The sequence below is a fragment of the Mobula birostris genome, chromosome 22 (assembly GCF_030028105.1).
Source record: "Mobula birostris isolate sMobBir1 chromosome 22, sMobBir1.hap1, whole genome shotgun sequence".
NCBI classification, from domain to species: Eukaryota; Metazoa; Chordata; class Chondrichthyes; order Myliobatiformes; family Myliobatidae; genus Mobula; species Mobula birostris.
Window position 1 is genome coordinate 45,371,711 of NC_092391.1, and position 23,717 is coordinate 45,395,427.

A 23,717-nucleotide genomic window follows, 5' to 3' on the forward strand; every position below is an offset into this window, starting at 1 on the left:
AAGGAGTACTTCACTCCTGGATCCTTCGGTTCTACCACACTTCTCAGTGCCCTGCTGTTCACTGTGCAAGTCCTACCCTGGTTTGTCCATTCAAAGTGCAATATTTCACACTTGTCTGCCATCTTTCAGCCCATTTCTCCATCTGGTCCAGATTACACTGCAAGCTTTAATAGTCTTCCTCACAGTTCACTATGCCCCCAATCTTGGTGTCATCTGCAAATTTGCTGAATCGGTTTACTACATCATCCAGATCGTTGATATGAATGACAAACAACACAAGTCTTATCTTTAGAACAATGGAATATCAGCTATCCTCCAGATCCCCCTTGCAATTTCTGATAGCTTCCAGCAAGGTCCAAGGGAACACCTTGTCAGGTTCTGAAGACTTATCTACCCTAACTTGCCACAAGACATCAAGCACCTCCTCTTTTATAATCCATATATGCTCCACGACCTCACTGCTGTTTTGCCTCAGTTCATAGACTCCATCCATCTCCCAAATACACACACCCATGTAAGAACCCATATAAGATATCCCCCATCTCTTTTGGCTCCATGCATAGATGACCTCATGGTTCCTCAAGTAAACTGATTTTGTCCCTTACTATACTTTTGCTCTGAATATCTGTAAAAACCCAAGCAACCCTTCTTTTGGCCCTGGTTTCCCTCTTAAGTGTTCTCTTGCATTTCCTATACTCCTGAAACACTTTATTTGTTCCTTGCTGTCTATAACTGCCATGCACCTCATCCTTCTTAACTAGGGCCTCAATATCTCAAAAACCAAGGTTCCCTAAACTTGTTACCCTTACCTTTTATACTGAAAGGAACATGCACATTGTACTCTCAAAATTTCACTTTTGAAGACCCCCACTTATCAAGCACACCTTTGGCAGAAAACAACCTATCTCAATCCACACTTGCCCAATCCTTTCTGATGCCATCAAAATTGGTCTTCCTTCAATTTAGAATCTCAATCCGAGGACCAGAACTATCCTTCTCCAGAGTTAACTTGAAATGAATGGACGTAAGTCACAGATTGGAGCAGATTTAATTGGCCAAATAACCTCATTCTGCTTCTATGTCTTATGATCTAGATCCAAAGAGTTTCCCTACTCACACACACTTCCATTACTTGCCCTGCCCCTTTCCCTAATAAGAGATACAGTATCACACTCTCTCTAATTGGGACCTCTATATTGATTAAGGAAACATTCCTGAAAACATTTGACAAACTCTATCCCATTTAACTCTTTTACACTCAGTATGGGAGTCCCACTCAATGTGTGGAAGTAAAAATCACATAATATCACAATGCTGTGTTTTTTTGCAACAGTCTGCAATCTCTCTATAAAGTTGCTTCTAAATCCTGCAGACTATTGAATGTTTTATAATATAACCCCATTAACATGGTCATCCTTTTTTTAATCCTCTGTTCTACTCACATAGCCTCAGTAAACAAACCCTCCAGTCTGTCCCTTCTGATGATTGCTGTGACATTTTCCGTGACTAGTTATATCACCCCTCTCCCTTTAATTCTATCCTCACCTCTCCATCACCCAAGTGATCTTGTAGAGGCAAGATCACTTGGGTTATTTAAAGAAAAAAACGGATTGATCTTACAAAAAACCAGGGCTGTGGGAATCTGCACTGAGAGGCACGAGACATAGGATCCAGGGAAACTTGGCTGCGTGAATTCACAATTGGCTTGACCACAACGGGCTGAGGGTGCTGGTAGATGGAGCGTATTCTGCCTGGAGGCCAGTAACTTGTGGTGCTCTGAGACTCCTGCTCTTTGCAATTTTTATAAATGGCTTGGATGAGGAAATGAAAGGGTAGGCTGGTAAGTTTGCAGATGACACAAAGATTCATAGTGTTGTTGACAGTGTAGAAGGCTGTTGTTAGATTACAATGGAACACTGACAGGGTGCAGGGCTGGGCAGAGGAGTTCAATCCAGAAAAGTGTGAAATGATTGAATTTGAAGGCAGAGTACAGGTTAATGGCAGGATTTTTAGCAGCGCGGACAAACAGAGAGATCTTGGCCATACAGCCCTCAAGGTTGTCACACAGCTGATAGGGTGGCTCACGAGGCACATGGTGAGTTAACCTTTATTAGTTGGGGGGACTGAGGTCAAGAGCCATGAGGTAATGTTGTAGGTCTATAAAACTCTGGTTATATCATACTTGGGAGTATTGTGTTCAGTTCTGGTTGCCTCATCATCGGAAGGACATGCAAGCTTTAGAAAGAGTGCAGAGGTTTACCAGGATGCTGCTTGGATTTGAGAACATGACTCATGAGGAAAGGTTGAGTGAGCTAAGGTATTTTTTACTTTAGAGCATTGGAGGATATGAGTTGAGGGAAGTTTAGGGAAGATGAGTTTTTTTTAAAAACAGAGAATGGTAGGTGCATAGAATGCACTGCTGGGGTGGTGACAGAAGCTGATATATTTACGAGGCATGTGGAAGTAAGAAAACAGAAAGTTATGGGCTGTGTCAGAGGGAAGGGATAAACTGGTCATAGAGTAGGTTTATAAAAGATAGCACAACATTGTGGGCTGAAGGGCCCATACTGTGCTCTACTTGTCTCTGTTCTATGAGACCTGGACAGATCAGCCACGATCACATTGACCAGGGCAGGTTTGAGGGGCCAAGTGACAATTTTCTTATATTTTCACTCAAGAAGCTTGAGGCTACTTCATGCCTGCACACCCCTGGACAACTACATCCTCTACCTCTGGGTGCTGTAGCTGCAACTGTGAACAAGATGTACAATAGGAATTTTCCATAGTGTCAACAGAAACAGGCAAACGTTTCCACTGAGGGCACAGGCAGCAGGTGAATAGGCAGCTGTCTACACATGCTCTTTTGACTCACATGCTATCCTGTGCTGGAAGTGTAATCCACTCCTTCAGCAGTACCAAGGGAAAATCAGATGAACTTTGTTGACCACATCCCACCGGAGAATAAGTAAAAGGGTGACTCAGAAGTCACTTTTCACAAGTCACTTTTTAAACCTGCAACTTTAACCCAAAGTTCCTAAAAGTTAATGGGGTTAGTGTTATGCACAGAGTTCTACATTCACAGAATAACATACAATGGGGATCTGGTGTAAAACACTGAAATAGTCTTACCATTGCTTGGTGATGTCAAACATCATTATAACACCATTACAGTTTTTGTAGACATCGAGGAATTCTGCATCCAGGGCCATCTCTGCATCAGTCTATCAAAATAAAACAGGGAGGATTAATGCTTCTCACTGAAAACAACTGTTTGTGACAGCAGAATGGCATCCTTGGACCTGGAAACGCAATAAACCTGTACCTCTTAATTGCATCTGGTACAGTGCTGGGCACCATCTCAGAACTAGAATCAGAAAAATGCAAGACAGAAGAATGCCCTTTGACACATTGAGTCTGAGTCAACCATCAAGCATCTAATTAAACTCTATTCCCCTTAACTCCCAGATTCCACCAGTCAACTACACACCAGGACAACCCACACATTGCTGGAAACCACAGCACCTGGAGGAAACCCATGTGGTCACAGGTAGAACATGTAACCTCCGTACCAACAGCACCAGCGATCAGGACTGAATCCCGGTTGTTGGAGCAGTACTGTGTCCCACTAGGAGAATTCAAAGATCCCCAGCTGTGGCGACTCTTCACCTGTGAGTCTGTTGGGGTCATACACGGTGTTCGGTGGCCCCAGTGCGGCATCTCGTATATCAGTGAGACCCGGCGTAGACTGGGAGACCGTTATCCAAGCACCTATGGTCCATCCGCCAGAAAAAGTGGGATCTCCCAGTGGCCACCCATTTTAATTCAACTTCCCATTCTGATATGTCTATCCATGGCCCCCTCCACTGTCGTGATGAGGCCATACTTAGGTTGGAGGAACAACACCTTGTATTCTGTTTAGGTAGCCTCCAAACTGATGGCACAAACATCGATTTCTTGACCTTCTGGTAATGCATGCGCCCCCCCCCCCCCCCCGTCCGTCCTTCACCATTTCTCATCTCCTTTTTCCTCTCTCACCTTATCTCTTCGCCCACCCATCGACTCCCTCTGATGCTCCTTCCCCCTTTTCTTCCTTCCATGCCCTTCAGCTCTTTACTTCATCCCTCCCTCTTCAGGTTTCACCTACCACCTTGTGTTTCTCTCTCCCCTCTCCCCACCTTTTAAATCTACTCCTCAGATTTATTTTCCTCCAGTCATGCCGAAGGCTTTCGTCCCAAAATGTCAACAATACTCCTTTCCATGGCTGCTGAGTTCCTCCAACATTTTGTGTGTTGCTTGGATTTCCAGCATCTGCAGATTTTATCTTGTTTGTGACTGGATCCCCAGGAGGTGCTTTGAACAGGATACAAGGTGGCTTGATGAGAAACTGTTTCCTATGCTGGCAGAACAGGTATAACCATAAAATTAAAGCTTTACGCTTCTGACTCCTCAAGAAACAATGGACTGTGGAAGCACAGAACTCTGCTCCAGGATGCTGGAGACTGATTACATTTAAAATTGGGATTGGTAGATCCTGGGACAACACAACGTGTGAAACAAGGCAGGTAAGTGGAGCTGATTTATTGTCCAGCTAAAATCTCACTAGAAGGTAGAACAGTTAGAGGACAAAAATTGCTGAAATACTAAAATAAAAAAAAAACACATGGTCTGGCAACATTTGGGGAGAGAGAAACAGTGTAAATGTTTTAGGTCTAAGATCTTTCATCAGAACTTGAAATGAGTGCAAGATTTTAAAGTGCAGGGAAGGAGATGGTGGAGAGAAAGGAGAACTGTGATAAGGTGGAGTCGAAGAAACCCAGGTTATATAAATGACGTTGAGACTATAAGGTGACAAATGTTTCCTAATCATATCTGATCTGTCTGGAAGAAATGTAGAGGATGAGGAATGAGGGCAGAAGAGAAGAAAAATAAACAAACTACATTTTGATCTCAAGTACTTAAACATGTACAAGGGATTAATAGGTATCTGATTAACACACAGTAGCTGAAGGAGCAATGTCTTCCTTATGATATTAATTACGACGACCTCACCAACATAGAAACCAGTTGTCGGCATCTTGGAGAAGCAGAGGTCATAGTGACTTGCTGTCATTACTCCCACACCTCAGGCAGTCTGCATTACAGATACATTCAAGGTCAAAGCATGATGGACAAGGATAACTTAGAACTTATTTACCTTCCTTGAGGGGAGCTTAAAGCCAAAAACTTGTTCCCCATGATAACTGATATTGAGACATGACTAAGAAAGCCAGCTCATTAATTTAGTTCATCCACATAGACTGATCAAAAACTTCCAGCTGTTCGAGAAATATTTGCAAGTTTGCCTTTATTTTATGAATGTTTAATAAAAGGTTGAAATGATGAAGAAATTCCTGACATTTAACCCAATTTGCGTCTGTATTTTGTTGCTCTGAAACATTTGGAAATTTATTTCAGCTTATTTACCTTATCAGTTCTGGGCCTAGCCTACTTGCACTATTACTCATGGCTGAGGAGCTCAACTGATTAACGTCAGCCAGGCTTCCACTGCTGCTCCATCTTTGCAATTTACTCAATGTGGGTGTGGGTGCAGTTGCAGGATCTGGGGCTGCAATATGCAGGGTCTGGAAAATCTGAGCAGCATTTCCCTCTGCCCTCTTCTGAACATGGCTACAGCAGAGTGAAACATTTCTCCAAAAGCACTGGACTTTCACCCTGCTTTCTACTGATCTAGAGCCAGGCTTGAGTCAGCTTTAGCTGCCAACCTCAGCCTGTGAGCTGTTCTGTCAAATTAGTGGGCTTAATACTCAAGAATTGCACTGGCACTCAAATATAGTGAATTCTATCTACTTCCTAATACTCCAAGTAAACACACGATTCAAGTGTTTCTCCAGTGTCAGTGTGAAGAATGCTTGAGGATGGAAAGAGATGATCTCCACACTTAAAATACAGGCTAACTTTATGAGCCAGTGAAATGAAAAGGCTGCTAACTAATGTGAACACAAATCAACTGCAGGACTGGAGACTGATGCAACCCACAGAACATATCATTCATTGAAGCTTATCGATACATCATACTAGGTGGATGCCATCATATCACCTACCCAATCCTGGATCACTGCAGCCATTAACTAAAATACTGCCTTTGAGCTTCAGTTCTGATACAATGCACTGAACTGCTAACAGAATGGAAATGAAGTGCACAGGTATGCAATCGGTGCATATGACATTTCAGACGTGCATATACACCTGCAGCCTCAGCGACTAATAACTGTAAATTAATGTACTTATGTTTATTTACGAATAGAAGCAAAGATTTATCAAGTGGCAGGACAACTCGTGTAAATTTTGCACTGCAGGTTACATTAAATACAACTTCCAACTGACAGCTGCTGACATCCTTGACAACAGAAAACAGAACCAACACCCCACTCCCCCACATTGTTCAGTAAAAGGTTGACCTAGCCGAGGGCTTTACTTATCCAACACATGGGAAATATCACCCAGCTATTTTACATTTTCATATATAGGGAGATTCAGGATCAAATGTGATTCCAGGCCTGATGCAGGGCCTCAACCTGAAACATCGACCATCCTTTTGCTTTTACAGACACTGTCCATACTGTTGAGTTCTCCAGTAGTTTGCTTTTCGCTCTAAATTCTATTATCTGCAAACTCTTTCATCTTCTGTGATTCTGAGATGTCATTCTGAAGTCACTGTCTATCCCTATTTCCATAGAATGCTGTTGAATAAACAGCGATCTTAGTTGTAATTTGAGAACAAAAGAAAATAAAAACCAGAGCATAAGAGACAGGAAATGAAGTGGACTTCAGCGCCACCAATAGCTGAAAAATTACTTTTCCAGGGAGCATGGGCAGTTCATGTTATAGATAAGGCCATGAGGACCATATACTGCAAAAATGTGACAACAGGAAGATTTAGTGGAAAAGAAGTAGATGGAGAAACAATACCTGCAATACATTACAAGCAAGGAGTCTCTATGGAATGTTTTGACAACAATCAATGGCAAGGTCATACTGCAATATAACTCCAAATACATCAAACAGTACCTCTTGTGGATCATTCTCCAGTTTCAAGCCATCTCCTTTTCTTCGGCTTTTGCCTGAACAAGGACAACAATTGGTTAATAAATTGTATGTCTTAATTTCCTTCCAAATATCTCACCAAACTATACGTCATTTAAGTAGCAGTGGGAGGGACGAACAATGAGTAAACAGCCTGGAAACTTCAACTTGCTCTCCCAAAACAAAGCAATGTCCTCAGGGATCCTTCCCCATCTATTGCGGTTTCTTTACATTGCTGTACTAAAATTACTTTGAATATTACAGTTTTAGTTAGCTGCCGTTGTTATATTTCTTAATTTTTTTTTTTTTGAGTCTTTTGATGGGCCAGTTAAAAACATGTCGAATAGAGCACTATCTGCATGCTAAAGGCAAAGCAAATGATGAAATTAGTTTTAACCCGAGTCAAAGATTTAAAATCAAATTGCTAGTCAAGTTGCAGAACAGAAACCTCTCTGGTGCACCAACGCGATTTTTCGAGTTTCAAGATTCAGGATTGTTTGATGTCATTTCCAGTACGAAGGTGTATAAGAGAACAAAATAATTGTTACTCCAGATCTGATGCACCATATAAAAACACACTAAGATAAACAACAAAACAATAAAGAAAAACACAATAAATATAGATACACAAGTTACCTTGTATACATAGATTGATATATGCACATAAGGTGATGTCCAGTACAGGAATGTCTGTACATTAGGTGACTGATAGGAGATGATAAGTTATGGTGGTGGGGTTCTTGTAGGGTGGGTTAGTGGGTGGAGGTGTTGATCAGCCTTATTGATTGGGGAAAACAACCATTTTTGAGTTTGGTGGTCCTGCTGTGGATGTTGCAGTCATCTCTCTGATGGGAGTGGGACAAGTAGTCCATAAGCATGGTGGGTGAGATCCTCCATGATATTGCCAGCCTAGTTCTGGCAGCTTTCTGTATACACGTCCTTGATGGCAGGTAGGCTGCTGCCGGTGATGCGCTGGGCAGTTTTGACTACCCACTGTAAAGCCTTCCTGTCTGGAGCAGTGCAGTTTCCGTACGAAGCAGTGATGCAGTTTGTTAGGATGCTCTCTACTGCACATCTGTAGAATAACTTGAGTATAGATGCGCATAGTCTGGCTCTCTTCAACCTCATCAGAAAGTAAAGGTGTTAGTGAGCTTTCTTGGTTACCTAGGATGTATTCTGGGATCATGAGAGGTTCTTTCAGATTGGCCCTATTATTAATAAGATTTTGATCTAAAAATAAAAACAGAAGCTAGCTACTTTTGAAGACATATTTATAAACTTCCTTTTGACCTGTAGAGTGATGTAAAACTAAAAATACAAACCCCATTTCCAGAAAAGTTGGGATATTTTCCAAAATGCAATAAAAACAAAAATCTGTGATATGTTAATTCACGTGAACCTTTATTTAACTGACAAAAGTACAAAGAAAAGATTTTCAATAGTTTTACTGACCAACTTAATTGTATTTTGTAAATGTACACAAATTTAGAATTTGATGGCTGCAACACACTCAACAAAAGTTGGGACAGAGGTATGTTTACCATTGTGTTACATCACCTTTCCTTTTAATAACACTTTTTAATCGTTTTGGAACTGAGGATACTAATTGTAGTAGGTTTGCAATTGGAAATTTTGTCCTTCCTTGCTTGATATAAGACTTCAGCTGCTCAACAGTCCGTGGTCTCCGTTGTCTGATTCTCCTCTTCATGATGCGCCGTACATTTTCAATAGGAGACAGATCTTGACTGGCAGCAGGCCAGTCAAGCACACGCACTCTGTGTCTACAAAGCCACGCTGTTGTAGCCCTTGCAGAATGTGGTCTGGCATTGTCCTGCTGAAATAAGCATGGACGTCCCGGGAAGAGACGTCGCCTTGATGGCAACATATGTCTCTCTAAAATCCTAATATACGCCTCAGAGTCAATGGTAACTTCACATACATGCAAGTCACCCATGCCGTGGGCACTGATGCACTCCCATACCAGCACAGATGCTGGCTTTTGCACCTTTCGCTGATAACAATCTGGATGGTAGTTTTCATCTTTGGCACAGAGAACTTCGTGCCCGTTTTTTCCAAAAACTAGCTGAAATGTGGACTCATCTGACCACAGCACACGGTTCCACAGTCTTTCGGTCCATCTGAGATGAGCTCGGGCCCAGAGAACTCACCGGCATTTGTGCATAGAGTTGATGTATGGTTTCCTCCTTGCATAATACAGTTTCAAGTTGCATTTCTGGATGCAGCAACGGACTGTGTTGAGTGGCAATGGTTCTCTGAAGTACTCCCGAGCCCAGGTGGCTATAATTGTCACAGTAGCATGATGGTTTCTTAGGCAGTGCCACCTGAGGGCTCGAAGATCACGCGCATTCAACAGCTGTTTCCAACCTTGCCCTTTACGCACTGAGATGTCTCTGAATTCTCCGAATCTTTTCACAATATTATGTACTGTAGATGTTGAAAGACCTAAATTCTCTGCAATCTTGTGTTGAGAAATGTTCCTTTTGAACTGACTAACAATTCTCTCACGAATTTTGGCACAAAGGGGTGAGCCACGACCCATCCTTGCTTGCAAAGACTGAGCCTTTGATGGACGCTACTTTTATACCCAATCATGATACCTCACCTGCTACCAATTAGCCTGCTTAATGTGGAGTCTTCCAAACCAGTGTTACTTGAATATTCTGTGCACTTTTCAATCTTATTTTAACTCTGTCTCTACTTTTGTTGAGTGTGTTGCAAGCCATCAAATTCTAAATTTGTGTATATTTACAAAATACAATTAAGTTGGTCAGTAAAAACGATTGAATATCTTTTCTTTGTACTTTTGTCAGTTAAATAAAGGTTCACGTGAATTAACATATCACAGATTTTTGTTTTTGGAAAATACCCCAACTTTTCTGGAAATGGGGTCTGTAGTTCCTTTTGTAGTCTCTGCCCAGAATACTTTATGATTATGTTCAATGATATTCCCCAAGACCCCTATCATCAACATTGCCCAACATGCCATCTGGGCCAGCCAGTTTCAGGGTATCATATGGCGAGTGACCCATTTTTTGACACCATATTCAAATATGACAGGCCTGTGATTGAATACTCTCCACTTGCCTGGGAAAGTACAACTCCAACAGCAACCCAGATAGCAGGGGGAAAAAAAAGGCACCAGAACAGTGTCTTAGCAGTATCAATCATGATTCAGTTACACTTAGCATTGTTATGGAAAGGGATAAAGGTTAGACCTGGTGAAGGTTCAGAACCAACGTCTGAATGCAGGGACTTGACCAGAAACACCGACAACACAACCCACCCCAAGCAAAAACTGTTCAACTCAGTTAGGTTCCTCAGCATATGGTCCTTTGCTTCAGATCCATTAATTTGGATCCAATAAGCTATACACAGGCCAGTAGAGATTCATGATGTTGTCAGGATTCAAGGAACTGAATTATGGAGAGCTGTTGATCCAGTTGTGAAAATTTTCCCCCACTAGAACATAGGGGAATGAGGAACCTTTTTACAGAGGTGCATATCATGAGGGGCACAGACAGGGGCTAACACATACAGTCTTTTTTCCAGGATTGAGGAATCAAGAAAATAATTAGTTAGGTAGTCAAGACCTAGGGGGCTTTGATAAGGTGAAAAGGAAGAGATTTAATAGGAACTTGAAGGGTAAAGTTTTTACCCAGACAGTGGTCAGTACACAGAGAGAGCTGGTGCATTAATATTTAAAAAGGTACTTGGACAGGTCCATGGATAGGAAATGTTAAGCATGATATGGGTCAAATGCAGGAAAATAGGACTAGCTTAGATAGCAATCTTGATTGGTGGTGTCCAGTTGGTCTCACGGATCCGTTTCTGAGCTGTGTGACTGCAATAATAAAAAATAACTCCCAAATCCAGGGTCTGTGGAATGTGAAGAAACAGAGAGAGTGAAATAGCTGAAGGGGAGGTGTATGGTAGATAGCAAAAAAACTCAAAATTGTAGCAAGTCCACAGGAGTTTAGAAGAGTAAGATGAAAGTGGAAATTAGGCTGCAAAGAAAAACATTGTGTTATCATCAAGGAAAAACAAAACCCAAGATGCTTCAAGACCTTAATAGCAGCCTGGCGTGCAGGCGGAAGGCATACATGCATCATTCCCAATTAACAATTCATGGAAAGAGAACTGATATGAACACCGATGTTACAAAGTATTAGAAATGACAAACACTGGAGGGCACATTAAGCAGCCAAACAACTTTGAAAATGGATGGAATTGGTAGGTGCGGAAAATGTACTAAATAAGAGAGAAATCGTTCAGGTTATGACTAAGTTTCTATTCATATTTGACTACAAGAATGACACTGGAGGGACGTGTGTCACTGTTGTAGGTACATCTTGACAAACAGGAAGGGGTGGGAAGTACATTGTGGGAAAGAGCTTAATTGAAAATCACAAAGGAATTTCCTATTATTTTCAGTGTAAATACTGCTTCCGTTCCCAAGCCTTAAAATACATCAACACAAATATCTGAAATAGTCAAATATGACTTATTTACAATCAAATCTTAAGATAATAAAATCATACATAATGTACCCTTTCAGGATATTCACCAAGTAAAAGGAGAATAAAATAGATTAGGCCAAGGTTAATGTAAAATGGGTGCTTGCCAGTTGGCGCGGTCTCTGGGCAGAAGGATCTGCTTCCATGTTGGATCTCTCTATGATTCTCTGAAATATAAAGATCCCTGATAGGATGGACATACCCTCCAGACACAGATAAAGGCTCACTGTCTCACAATAAGAGTTTAATCACTGAAGACAGATGAAGTAATTTTTTCTCTCTCTCACTGAATTATCTGTCTTTGAAACACACTTGCTCAAAAGCAAATGGGAGTAGAATTCTTGATTAGCAAGGGGATGAAAGGTTACTCAACCAGAGAGGAATGAGGTAGCAAGCAGGTCAGCTGTATCCTTATTGAATGGCGATTAGACTCAATGTGTGGAGTTGCCCACTCCTGCAACTTCATGGCAGACTTGCATAGCACCTTAGTGGTGGCAGGAGGCACAATGGTATTGCAAGTTCTATAGATACCACACACCTCCAGAGACTGAGGTTCAATCCTGACCTCCGGTGCCATGAAGAGATTTCACATTCTCCCTACAATTGCACTGAATGCTTCTGGGTCTTTCCACATCCCAGTGGTGCACAGGTTGGTTAGGTTAACTGGCCATTGTAGGTTAATGGCAGGAGAAACAGGGGGTGTGGCAGAAGGTATTAATGGATATGTGAGGAAACAGCTAAATGGTGAATGGAATGGCTCTGAAAGCTGGCACAGTCTCAGTGGGGTGAATGGCCTCCATCACCACTGGGAAATATGACGTGCTAGTTATGACTGGCATTCAGATAAAAGGTGATGTTGGTGAACCCAAACCTGGAGTTTATGAGCAACATACACAAAATGCTGTAGGAATTCAGCAGGCCAGACAGCATCTATGGAAAAGAGTAAACAGTCGAGGTTTTGGGCCAAGATCCTTCATCAGGACTGGAAAAGAGATGAGAAGTTAGAGCAAGAGGGTGGGGGAGGGGAAGGGGAGGATGTAGAACAAAGTGGTAGGTGATATGTGAAACCGGGAGAGGGGGAAGGGGTGAAGTAAAGAGCTGGGAAGCTGATAGGTGAAAGAGATCATGGGCTGGATAAAGGGGAATCTGATAGGAGAGGCCAGAAGGCCACAGAAGAAAGGGAAGGGGGGAGGAGTACCAGAGGGAGGCGATGGGCAGGTAAGGAGATGAGGTGTGAAAGGGAAATGGGACTGGGAATGATGAAGGGGACGGGCAATTACCAGAAGTTCGAGAAATCAATGTTCACGCCATCAGGTTGGAGGCTACCCAGACAGAATACAAGGTGTTGCTCCTCTAATCGGAGTGTGGCCTCATTGCAGTAGTAGAAGAAACCATGGACTGACATGTCGGAATGGGAATAGGAAGTGGAATTGAAATGGGTGGCCCCTGGGAGGTCCTGCTTTCTCTGGCGGATGGAGCATAGGTGCTTAGTGAAGCGGTTTCCCAAGCTACATCAGATCTCACCAATATACAGGAGGCCACCACGAGATTCCACTTTTTCTGCTGGATGGAGTGAGGCCCAATGTAGATTGGGAGACTGCATTGTGTGCACTTACATTCAGAGACAAATGTCCTAATTCATGCCGACTCTCCCAAATCAACCCATACCTCTAAGTGTAGATTCATGCTGTCACTAGAATTGTGTCTTAATAATTTACCTACTGTGATGTTAGAAGTTGACTGACCTGATATCTCTTTGTAAATAATTATATCCTTTGATTTACAGATTCACAATTTACGATTTTTAATTTAAGTGTAATTCACACTATAGGTCATATGTCCTTGAATTTGCAGTACGTAATTTTAGGGGGCAGAGAGAAAGATTCGTATCAACATTTGCATTAAGTTGCAATTAAAATCCCAGGTATTGATGGGAAATTCATTCGAGTTGTTTTCCATTGGCTACTGATGCAAGTACCTATTGAAATGAAAGTGTGTATTAGAAAATCAGAATCAATGAAATGAGTCCCTTTTTCCCTTTTTCGTGAAAAATATTTTTAGAACAAGAATTCAAAGAATGTGGGGTGTAAAAAGTGATGATGCTTCTGAAGGTGCCAATAAGTTCTTTCTTTTTCAATCTTTTTATTAATTTCGAAATATAGAAACAAAACATAGCAATAATACAAATAGTAGGAGATATATTGTTACACTTAAGAAAAGTAATTATAAAATCAAATAGTCTAAGTTAACAAAGCTCCCAATCATGTAGAACTGACAACGGATAATACAAATCAAAAAAGAAAAAAAAACAAAAAAAAAACCCCATCCCCAAAGAAAAACAAAATTAATCAACTAAACTAAAAGACTTGGGCAAAACTAACAACTTAAAAATGGAAAAGAAGAAAATGTTCGTGTCGGCGACTCCATTCCCCTCCAACAACAGTACAGAGAGATAAAACAAGTTTGGAAATGATCAAATTACGTCAAATGAAAATGCTGAATGAATGGCCTCCAAGTTTTTTCAAACTTAATGGAAGGGTCATAAACTGCACTTTAATTTTCTCCAAATTCAAACACATATAGTTTGTGAAAACCAATGAAATACCTTAGGAGGGTTAATCTCTTTCCCATTCAACAAAATGGACCTTCTAGCCATTAAAGTAAGAAATGCAATCATCCTTCGTGATGAAGAGGTTAAATAGTAAGTTCAAGAACAGCCATGGCTGGTTTGACTGTTTCAAGAAATACGAAGGGCGACATTGCTGGTGTGTGCATGATTCCCTTGGGTTTATAAACCTGGAAAACCTCGAAGATCATTTTCAGTTGGTAAATGAGGCCGAGGGTGAAGTAGAATACAAGGATAATTTAGAAGGGTTTGTGTAAAATAGTAAGAAGATCAAAAAAGATCTGTTGGAGTTGAGCAACAGAGGTCACAAGAAGAGGAAGGACCAACTGATGTAGAACCATGACTCCCAAATGAGCAAGCTTTCGGAGATTTCTGATATCAGCATCAGAATCAGGTTTAATATCACCAGCAGATGTCGTGAAATTTGTTAACTTAGTGGCAGCAGTACAATGCAATACATGATAATATAGGAAAAGTAAATAAGTAAATCAATTAGAGTGTGTGTGTGTGTGTTAAAGTTAAATTAAAAATAGTGCAAAAACAAAAACAACTAAAGTCAGTTAGTGTTCATGGGTTCAACATCCATTTAGGAATCAATGGCAGAGGGGAAGCTGTTCCTGAGTGTTCTTTCAGGAAGGACACACTGATGAGAAGAAGGGTATATCCTGGGTGATGGGGGTCCTTCATAATGGACAGTGCCTTTCTGAGACACCACTCCTTGAAGAGGTCTTGGATACTACGGAGGCTAATACCCAAGTTGGGGCTGACTAGTTTTACAACTTTATGTAGTTTCATTCGATCCTGTGCAGTAGCACCCCCACCAATACCAGACAGTGATTCAGCCAGTCGGAATGTTGTCCATGATACATCTGTAGAAGTTTGAGCATCTTCGGTGACAAACCAAACCTCCTAATGAATATAACTGCTGTCTTGCCTTTTTTATAGGTGCATAAATATTTTGGGACCAGGTGAGATTCTCTGAGTAATTTCACATTCCTGGGTATGTATTTATGTATGTATCTCTCTCTCTCTTCTTCTGATCCCTCTATGAGGAATGGTTCGTGATCCCTTGTCCTACCTTTTCTGAAGTTCACAATCAGCACTTTGGTCTTACTGACGTTGAGTGCAAGTTGTTGCTGCGACACCACTCAGCTAGCTGGCATATCTCACTCCTGTATAGCTTCTCATCTCTATCTGAGATTCTGCCAACAATGGTTGTATCCTCAGCAAATTTATATATGACATTTGAGCTATGCCTGGCCACTGTCATGGGTATAGAGAGAGTAGAACAGTGGGCTAAGCACACACACCTGAGGTGCGCCAGTGTTGATTTTCAGCGAGGAGGAGTTATTAATACCAACCCGCACAGATTGTGCTCTTGTGATTAGGGAGTCAAGGATCCAATTGCATACAGACCAAGAAAGGTACTGCCATACAAAACCACATTCCATGTGTCAATTTTTTCATACACGAGTTCAGATGCGCCATACAACTCCTATACCCCCACAATTCTTGTAAAAATGTTAATATAGAACTCGTGCATAATCTCATGCGTTTAAGTTACTATCGCATTCAGATGGTGCTAGTGTGGAGATGTTGTTACATGATGGAAAATGCAGTGCTTTGCCACAAGGAGATCTATTAGGTGAAGGACAGCTGTTCAGATGTTCATCAACATCCTCAAATTCAGTTCATCATCTGCCAAGGAACAATCACAGGAAGAATCTTGCCCTCAACATCATAAACTCCAAGTTGAGAAAATCTGCAGATGCTGTAAATCCAAGCCACATGCACAAAATGCTGGAGGAACACAGCAGGCCAGGCAGCATCTTTGGGAAAAAAGTAAACAGTCAACATTTCAAGCCAAGACCCTTCATCAGGGCTAGAAAAAAAAAGGATGAGAAGTTAGAGCAAGAAAGTGGGGGGGGGGGTGGGGGCGCGCGGTATAAGTAGTATTAGGTAGTTGGTGATGGGTGAAACCAGAAGACAGAGAGGGGTGAAGTAAAGAGCTAGGAAGCTGATAGGTGAGAGATAACGAGCTGGAGAAGAGGGAAATCTGATAAGAGAGGGTAGGAAACTATGGACGAAAGGGAAGGGGGAGGAGCATCAGAGGGATGTGATGGGCAAATAAAGAGATAAAGATGTATGTTCTCTGTCTTCTGCTGCTGTAAACCCATCCAATTCGAGGTTTGATGTGTAGTGCACTCAGAGATGCTCTTCTGCACCCTATTATTGTAATTTTCTTCTTCTTATCGTGTCCACAGACAGTCTATACATGGCCCAGCCAGAACTGGACACATTTTTGCGCCTTGTTGTTGAATTCAGCAAGATCTGCAACAGTACAGGGTTCCTCTAGCGATGCGCATTGCAGGAGATGTTGCATAGTTTCACATTCACAAGTTGTCGAGCTGGTTGTATATCCCCATTTGCTTAGTGACATCTTTGAACGACCTACACTGGTCCTGAGTCTGTCAAGGCACTTCCAGGTTGTTCAGTTGCAATTAGCTCCTGGGGGAAGGCTTTCATCCGGTGGAATTTCTGTCATTGGGGGTTGTTTGAGACTGGTGAGCCGGTCTTTCCACAAGGCGATGCGGGCTTCAGATGGGGTTGATTGTAATGGAACAACACTGTTCATGAAGCTCTTCCTTGACCTTAGGCGGCTGGGTGTAGGTGTATGACCATATAGAGGGTGTCTCTCATCTGATGTTTGACAGAGTCATTCTATTCTTCTTATATCAGGGGGAGCGATACCCACCAGGATATATAGGCTGTTGGTGTTTGTTGGTTTTAAACAACCTGTGATAAGTTGGCAGCTTGCATTCAGAATAGCATCCATCTTCTTAGCATGAGTAGATCTTTCCCACGCAGGGCAGGCGTATTCGGCAGTGGAATAGCAAAGAGCAAGTGAACTGGTTCACCAAGGTAGAAGCGTTCACGTCACGGCCCTGTTTCAACCAATTCTACCACCACCACACGCAGCAAGTAGTGTATTCAACATTTTTGTACCATTATTGTAATGCGTGGTTATTTGAGTCACTGTCACCTTCCTATCAGCTTGAACCATTCTGACCATTTTCCTTTGACCTCTCCCATTAACAAGGCATTTTCGCCCACAGGACTGCCGCTCACCGTATATTTTATTGTTTTTTCACACCATTTTCACCAGCACTCTAGACTGCTGTGCGTGAAATTCCCAGGAAATCTGTATTTTCTGAGATATTCAAACCACCCCATATGGCACCAATAATCATTCTCTTTTGTTTCAAAGTCAACCCAACCTAAAAATCTAACCAATACTGATGGCAAAATCAAAGGAATCTTCTCTGTAACCACGCCATTCTTCCGAAGTCTGCTGCAATTTCAGCAGTATCAAGCAACTTGGTCACTTAGATCACTTTTCTTCCTCATTGTGATGTTTGGATTGAACAACTGAACCTCTTGACCATGTCTGCATGCTTTTGTGCACGGGTCACTCCCACATGATTGGCTGATAAGATGTTTGTATTAATAAGCAGGTGTACAGTGTATCAAATAATTGGACGTAGCATGAAAACCTGATTGATCAGGAAAGCCTGTGGGATCCTACAGTAAATGATAAATTGGATTCAAAATGCAAAGATTAGTTTCAAAGTTTCAACGGTTCCTGAACACATCGTTCTGTAGGACCCAGCAGTAAATTCCTTGAATTACTGGTACATTTTAATAATCTGGACTAAAAGTATGGGCCATGATTAAGAAATGTGCCAAAGGTAGCAACTTTAGCAATGTGGCCAATAACAAGGAAGCAAGTTAAACACAAGGAAGATAGCAATAAACTGTTTCATGTGCACAAAAGTGCCAAATGTAATTCAATTGAAAGAAGTTTGTGAAAATATAATTTCAGAAAGCAAACAGAGGAAGTAGACGTTAAATAGTAGAAGTTATGTGTAAAAGAACAGAGGGACCTTGAAGTGCAAATGCAGGCAGTGTCATAAACAAATAGGATGACTGAGAAGTGAGCCTGCTTTTATTAGCTGAAGCAGAGTAAAAGAGTGGGGAGATAATGCTGAAATTGCAGCAGATTAGGGAAGAATGGAGTGATTACAGAGAAGATTCTGTTGATTTTACTGTTAGTATTGGTTAGGTTCTTAGGTTGGGTTGACTTTGAAACAAACAAGAATGATTAGCGGTTTAATATCTAGACTGACTGCTCAGGAAGGACTTAGTGAAATAAGGATATCCAATTGCTCTACATGGCAATGGACTGGAGTGTAGCCAGCAGAGATGCAATGGGCTGAATGGCGCCCTTCTTCACTGCAACTCGATGAACAAGCAGGCTTGAAAGTTCAGCAAGTTGAAGTGTGGGTACAGAAATCAATCAGACATAGCTGGCAGCAAAGGGCGAAGAGGGGATGCAACATGTGGAATGAAAAGGTCATGTGGACAGCAAAAGGTCAGTTTGGGCATCACAAAGACACAGCAGGCAAGATGCAGCCTCAGAGGTCCAGCTGCTCAGGTTCAGTTTTGATTTCCAGCGCTGTCTGTGTAGTTTGCATGTGTGGAAGAAAATGGGATTCCTCTAACACTGGTAATGGGGTGGGCATCTTTCAATGCCAGGTCAGCAGCAGTAGAGCAGTAGACCTTCTACAGCTCTTGTGGATATTAACTTTTCTCAAGGATCACAATAATGCAGAAGCTTGAAGAACAATAAGAATTTGTTCACTTATTGAAGAGAGACAGACAATTGCAGCATGAGAGTACATCAGTCACATACAAAGTTCTCAACATCTTCTAGTTAGGATGTTAAGCCAGCAGTAATTTTTCCCTCTTTCTCTCCTCTACTCCTACGGACAAAGACTTCTGAAACCAATCATCACCCGAGTTGCACACAGTGACTCTCATTCAACTCCACAATGCTGGAGTTCAAGTCTCTATTCCAACAGAAACTTTGCATAAAATGTGCCCTCAAGTATTATCTCTAACCCCTTTTCTCACTGGCATGCAAAATCATAGAAACATACAGCACAGAAACAACACTTTCAGCCACTCCATCTATACTGATCATCCAGGCATATCCCATTCGCATCAGTCTAGACCCTAGACAAATGTCTTCTAAACTTTGTGACTTATCTGCATCTATCCCCTCATCTGGCAGCCTATTCCAGATAACCACCATCTGTGTGAAAATCTCCTTTAAATTTCTTCCCTCTTACACTAAACCTGCTCGTTCCACCTTTAGACTCACCTAGGAAAAAGATTTTGACCATTTTTCTTGTGCCCCTCATCTCTTTGTAAATTTTTGCAAGATCTCAGCCTCCGAGGCTTCAGCGAGAACAAACCCAGCTTATCCAAACTCTTTTATAACTACAGTCTTACATTCCAGACAACATCTTGGTGAATTTCTTCTGCACTTTCCCTATTACTACCAAACCCTTCCTGCGGTGTGGCAACCAGAACTATACACAATACTCTAAGTGCAATCTAACAGTACTTTGAACATCTGCAACATGAGGTGGTGGAGAAGACACTTTACAAGGTCAGTATTCTAGCTTACAATTCCACCAAATACTGAGAAGCAACGTCATGATCATGCAGGCAATGCAAAGACAATCAAGTGTTACTAATTTTCATACATACAGGCAAGCTTCAGGAATTAAAATTTAGTATTATAATCGCATCACTGATCAGCGCAGAAATTGGTCATATTAGCCGCAAGTATTTCTAACACACCTTTTACATCTTCACACGCAAGTTAATTTAATTAATCAGTTTAGTAATGGCGATTAAGACACAGACAATGGCCAGGATACCACAGAGAATTCTCATGCTCTTTTTCATATCATGCACTCGGAACTTCCAAAGCCAAATTAATCATCTAGTAATTCGGTAGTCAATCGCACCAGTCTCAAAGACAAGGCAAATTCCACCAGAGCAGCATAATAGTTTAATTCTGAATAATTACTAGAATGAACACCTTGTATTAGTAATGAGGATGATAAAATGACTGGATTGATGCAAAAACCCATCTGGTAAAATAATGACCTTCATGATTATTCTTAACTACCCTTATTTATAATTAGTTTTGGACAGCAAATAAATTCAGGCCTGACCAGCAACATCCATGACCTGTCATTCAATGTACACAGTATATTGATATGCATTTTGTATTCCAATTTGCAGCAAATGAAGTTTAACCAAATTTCCTAACATGGCACCATGAAAGGAGCAAGGTAGGAGGTACAGTGTGCAATGTTTTGTTATTATTTAGGACAGAAATAAAAATCAATAGAAAGTTTGCAGAATAAATCTTCCCAAAAGTTGATGTCCAATTCAAAGGCATTTTCAGACTGGTTTGTATGTGTATTTTCAGATAGGTTTGCAAATGAAGATCAGATAGGCTGATCATGGTAGAATTTTTAAAAATATTCTTGGATATTTTTATTTAATTGAAAGATTAGTGGCTATGGTAATGTACAAAACCAATCACAGATGGAGAAAATCTACTATAATCTGTCAGCATTGGTAATGAAAAAAGTGCAAAACAACTGGGCTGAAAAACAAACTGATCCAAAACTAGGAACAGGAAACGGAACTGAGTGCAAAAAGGGTTCATCTGGATGCGCACAGTTAATATATGCAGCTGTTGGTGATTCTCCAAGCAATCTCACATCTCATCCTAACATTTTCCGGACATGATAGGCAAGTCTCAAATTCTCGCAAATCATAAAGAACCACAATCACGTGGTCAGAGTGCCATAAAACAGCTGGTTAAAGGAGTTTACAGGAGTGGCAGCAGCCACATCATCTGATGGCTAATGATAAGCTAAATAGATGTGAACAGTTAATAAAGTAAATGCCCAACCAATTGAGCGATGAAATGAAACTGAACCAGATTTTGCTTATCTGCTCCATGGGCAATCTATTAAACATAACATTGTGAATAAGAACACACAAAAGTCAAGGCTGTTGCCGAACTGTAGAACCGTGCATCAGCAAAGGTCAGCACCCAGGTTATTATTTAAAACTCGAAGGCTATAACTCGTGAGGGGAGGATGCTGGAGGTGGATGATATCAGGGCAGAGTCATGCATAATCTTTATCCATGATTTTGCTGAGAAAATGAAGCGCAATAAGATCCAAGTTTAGTAATGATGGGAAGCTGGGTAAGTGTCAGTTGTGAGGTAGAAGGAGAGGCTCCAGGACAAGTGGCTGGATATGGACAAGACAGACAGAATATAACCGGTAAACTGAGAGGTCCCTTACAATATGGAAAAAATAACAAGGTTAAATGATTTTTTTTTAAACAATCAGTGACGGACTGAAAGATGCTGGTGTTTCAGAGAATCTGGGGACTCTGGTACACAAATCACTGAAAACTCATATGCAGGAACAGTATGCAATAGAAAGTCTTAATCGCAAGAGGACTGAAGTAAAAAGTTCTGTATCGGTGAACAACCCTGCTGTGATTACATTGCAAACAACTTTCAGGTCCACAGGAAGGACATGTCCATGGAAGAGCGAGTAAGATCAAGGGTCACCAAATTGGCTCTTTTGGGATTGTCCTACAAAGAGAGGTGAAACAGGTTAGCGCTGTCCTCTAGAAAAGTTAGATTAATGAGATGTGATTTCATTGAAATGTACAAAATTCTGATGTAGCCTGACGAGAGTGGATACACAGATGGTGTCTTCCCTAGCCAGAGTATTTATAATTGTGATACCATCCGAACATTAGAGGACAGCCATCAAGGTAGCTACTGAATTTTCTACTCAGACAGTGTGGAGCTAGTTGCTGAGCTTATTCAAGAAACAGATCAATGGAGTTTTGGGAATCAAGAGATGTGGACTAGTGCACAGGAGAGTGTTAATGAGATCAAAGATAAGCAGTGATTTGACTGAATAGCACAGCTAGCCAAGCGCCACATGGCCGACTCTTGCTTCAATTTCCAAGTTCTTAAGTGCTGTGTTGAGAGGCCACATCAGTGGGACTGCACCCCAGAGGCCACATCAACTGTAGTGTAGCTGAGTAGGTATTTCTGGAACTCTATCTCAGTGAAGTCAGAGCCCATGGAAAATTCTCCATCCAGAGTAAGCATGCGTAGCAGCAGTTGATAAACTGATGAAAGAAAAACGTAAGATGTAGACACTAACACTACATAGAATTTACTAGTCATTGCAACCACATGCACCTGAGACAGTACAAGACTATCAAGTTCAACATACGTCTTACATTTGCAATCAGATTCTGCAGCCAGAAGCTAAACAAAGTCATTGTCAAGCAGACTAACACTCACCCAATGTACCAGTGGAGGGAACTGCACCACCTGAACAGAATGAATTCAGAGGATTGATAACCACGACACAAAGTGAAATGAGAAGGAGCTTACAAGTTGTAGAAAGAGCACTCTCCCAAGTTCACCTCAATGGGATTCGATAAAGAGGGAAACCAGGGAATTTTTCCAGGTTGTAGGATTACTGACAGGGAGCTGTATTTGGTGCGTGGATGAAAGGAAAATTGTGGGTTATGGGCTACGTAGGAGGGAGGGGTTATATTGATAAAACCATAAGATGTAGGAGCAGAATTAGGTCATTCAGCACATTAAGTCTGCTCTGCCATTTCATCATGGTTGATACAATTTTCCTCTCAGCCTCAATCTCCTGCTGTCTCCCCATATCATATGACCTGACCAGTCAAGAATCTACCAACTTCTGCCTTAAATATACATGAAGACTTTGCCATTTCATTGCCCATTCTCCTAAACTGTCGAGGTCCTTCCATCGCCTCCCCACTTCCTCAAAACTACCTGCCTCTCCACCTATCTTCATATCATCTGCAAACTTACAACTTCTGCCTTAAATATACATGAAGACTTTGCCATTTCTTTGTCCATTCTCCTAAACTGTCGAAGTCCTTCTATCGCCTCCCCACTTCCTCAAAACTACCTGCCTCTCCACCTATCTTCATATCATCTGCAAACTTTGCAACAGTGCCATCAATTCCATCATCCAAATCATTGACATATGACGTAAAAAGAATCAGTCCCAACACAGACCCCCGAGGAACACCACTGGTCACCAGCAACCAACCAGAAAAGGCTCCTTTATTCCCACTCTTTGCCTCCTGCCAATCAGCTACTGTTTTTTCCATGCTAGAATCTTTCCTATAATACCATGAGCTCATAGCTTGTTAAGCAGCCTCATGAGTGGCACCTTGTCAAAGGCCTTCTGAAAATCCAAATACACATCAACCGATTCTCCTTTGTCTATCCAGCTTGTTATTTCTTCAAAGAATTCCAACAGTTTTATCAGACAAGATTTTCCCTTGACGAAACCATACTGACTACGGCCTATTTTACCACGTGCCTGAAAGTACCCTGAGACCTCATCCTTAATAATCGACTTCAACATCTTCTCAAGCACTGAGATCAGACTAACTGGCCTATAGTTTCCTTTCTTCTAGAAGAGGAGTGACATTTTAATTTTCCAGTCTTCTGGAGC

General features: G+C 41.4%; 1 protein-coding gene across 2 annotated transcripts in view; it reads right to left on the reverse strand.

The window, feature by feature from the left end:
* LOC140186391 (rab-like protein 6) overlaps positions 1 to 23,717 on the reverse strand; it is a 94,325-nt gene that overhangs the window by 49,943 nt on the left and 20,665 nt on the right. For both annotated transcript variants that reach the window (XM_072240607.1, XM_072240606.1), the window contains exons 4-5: positions 7,069 to 7,121; positions 3,130 to 3,221 (exon numbers count right to left, since the gene is read on the reverse strand). In XM_072240607.1, the coding sequence (XP_072096708.1) occupies positions 3,130 to 3,221; positions 7,069 to 7,121 (145 nt within the window). The remainder of the gene's footprint in view (positions 1 to 3,129; positions 3,222 to 7,068; positions 7,122 to 23,717) is intronic.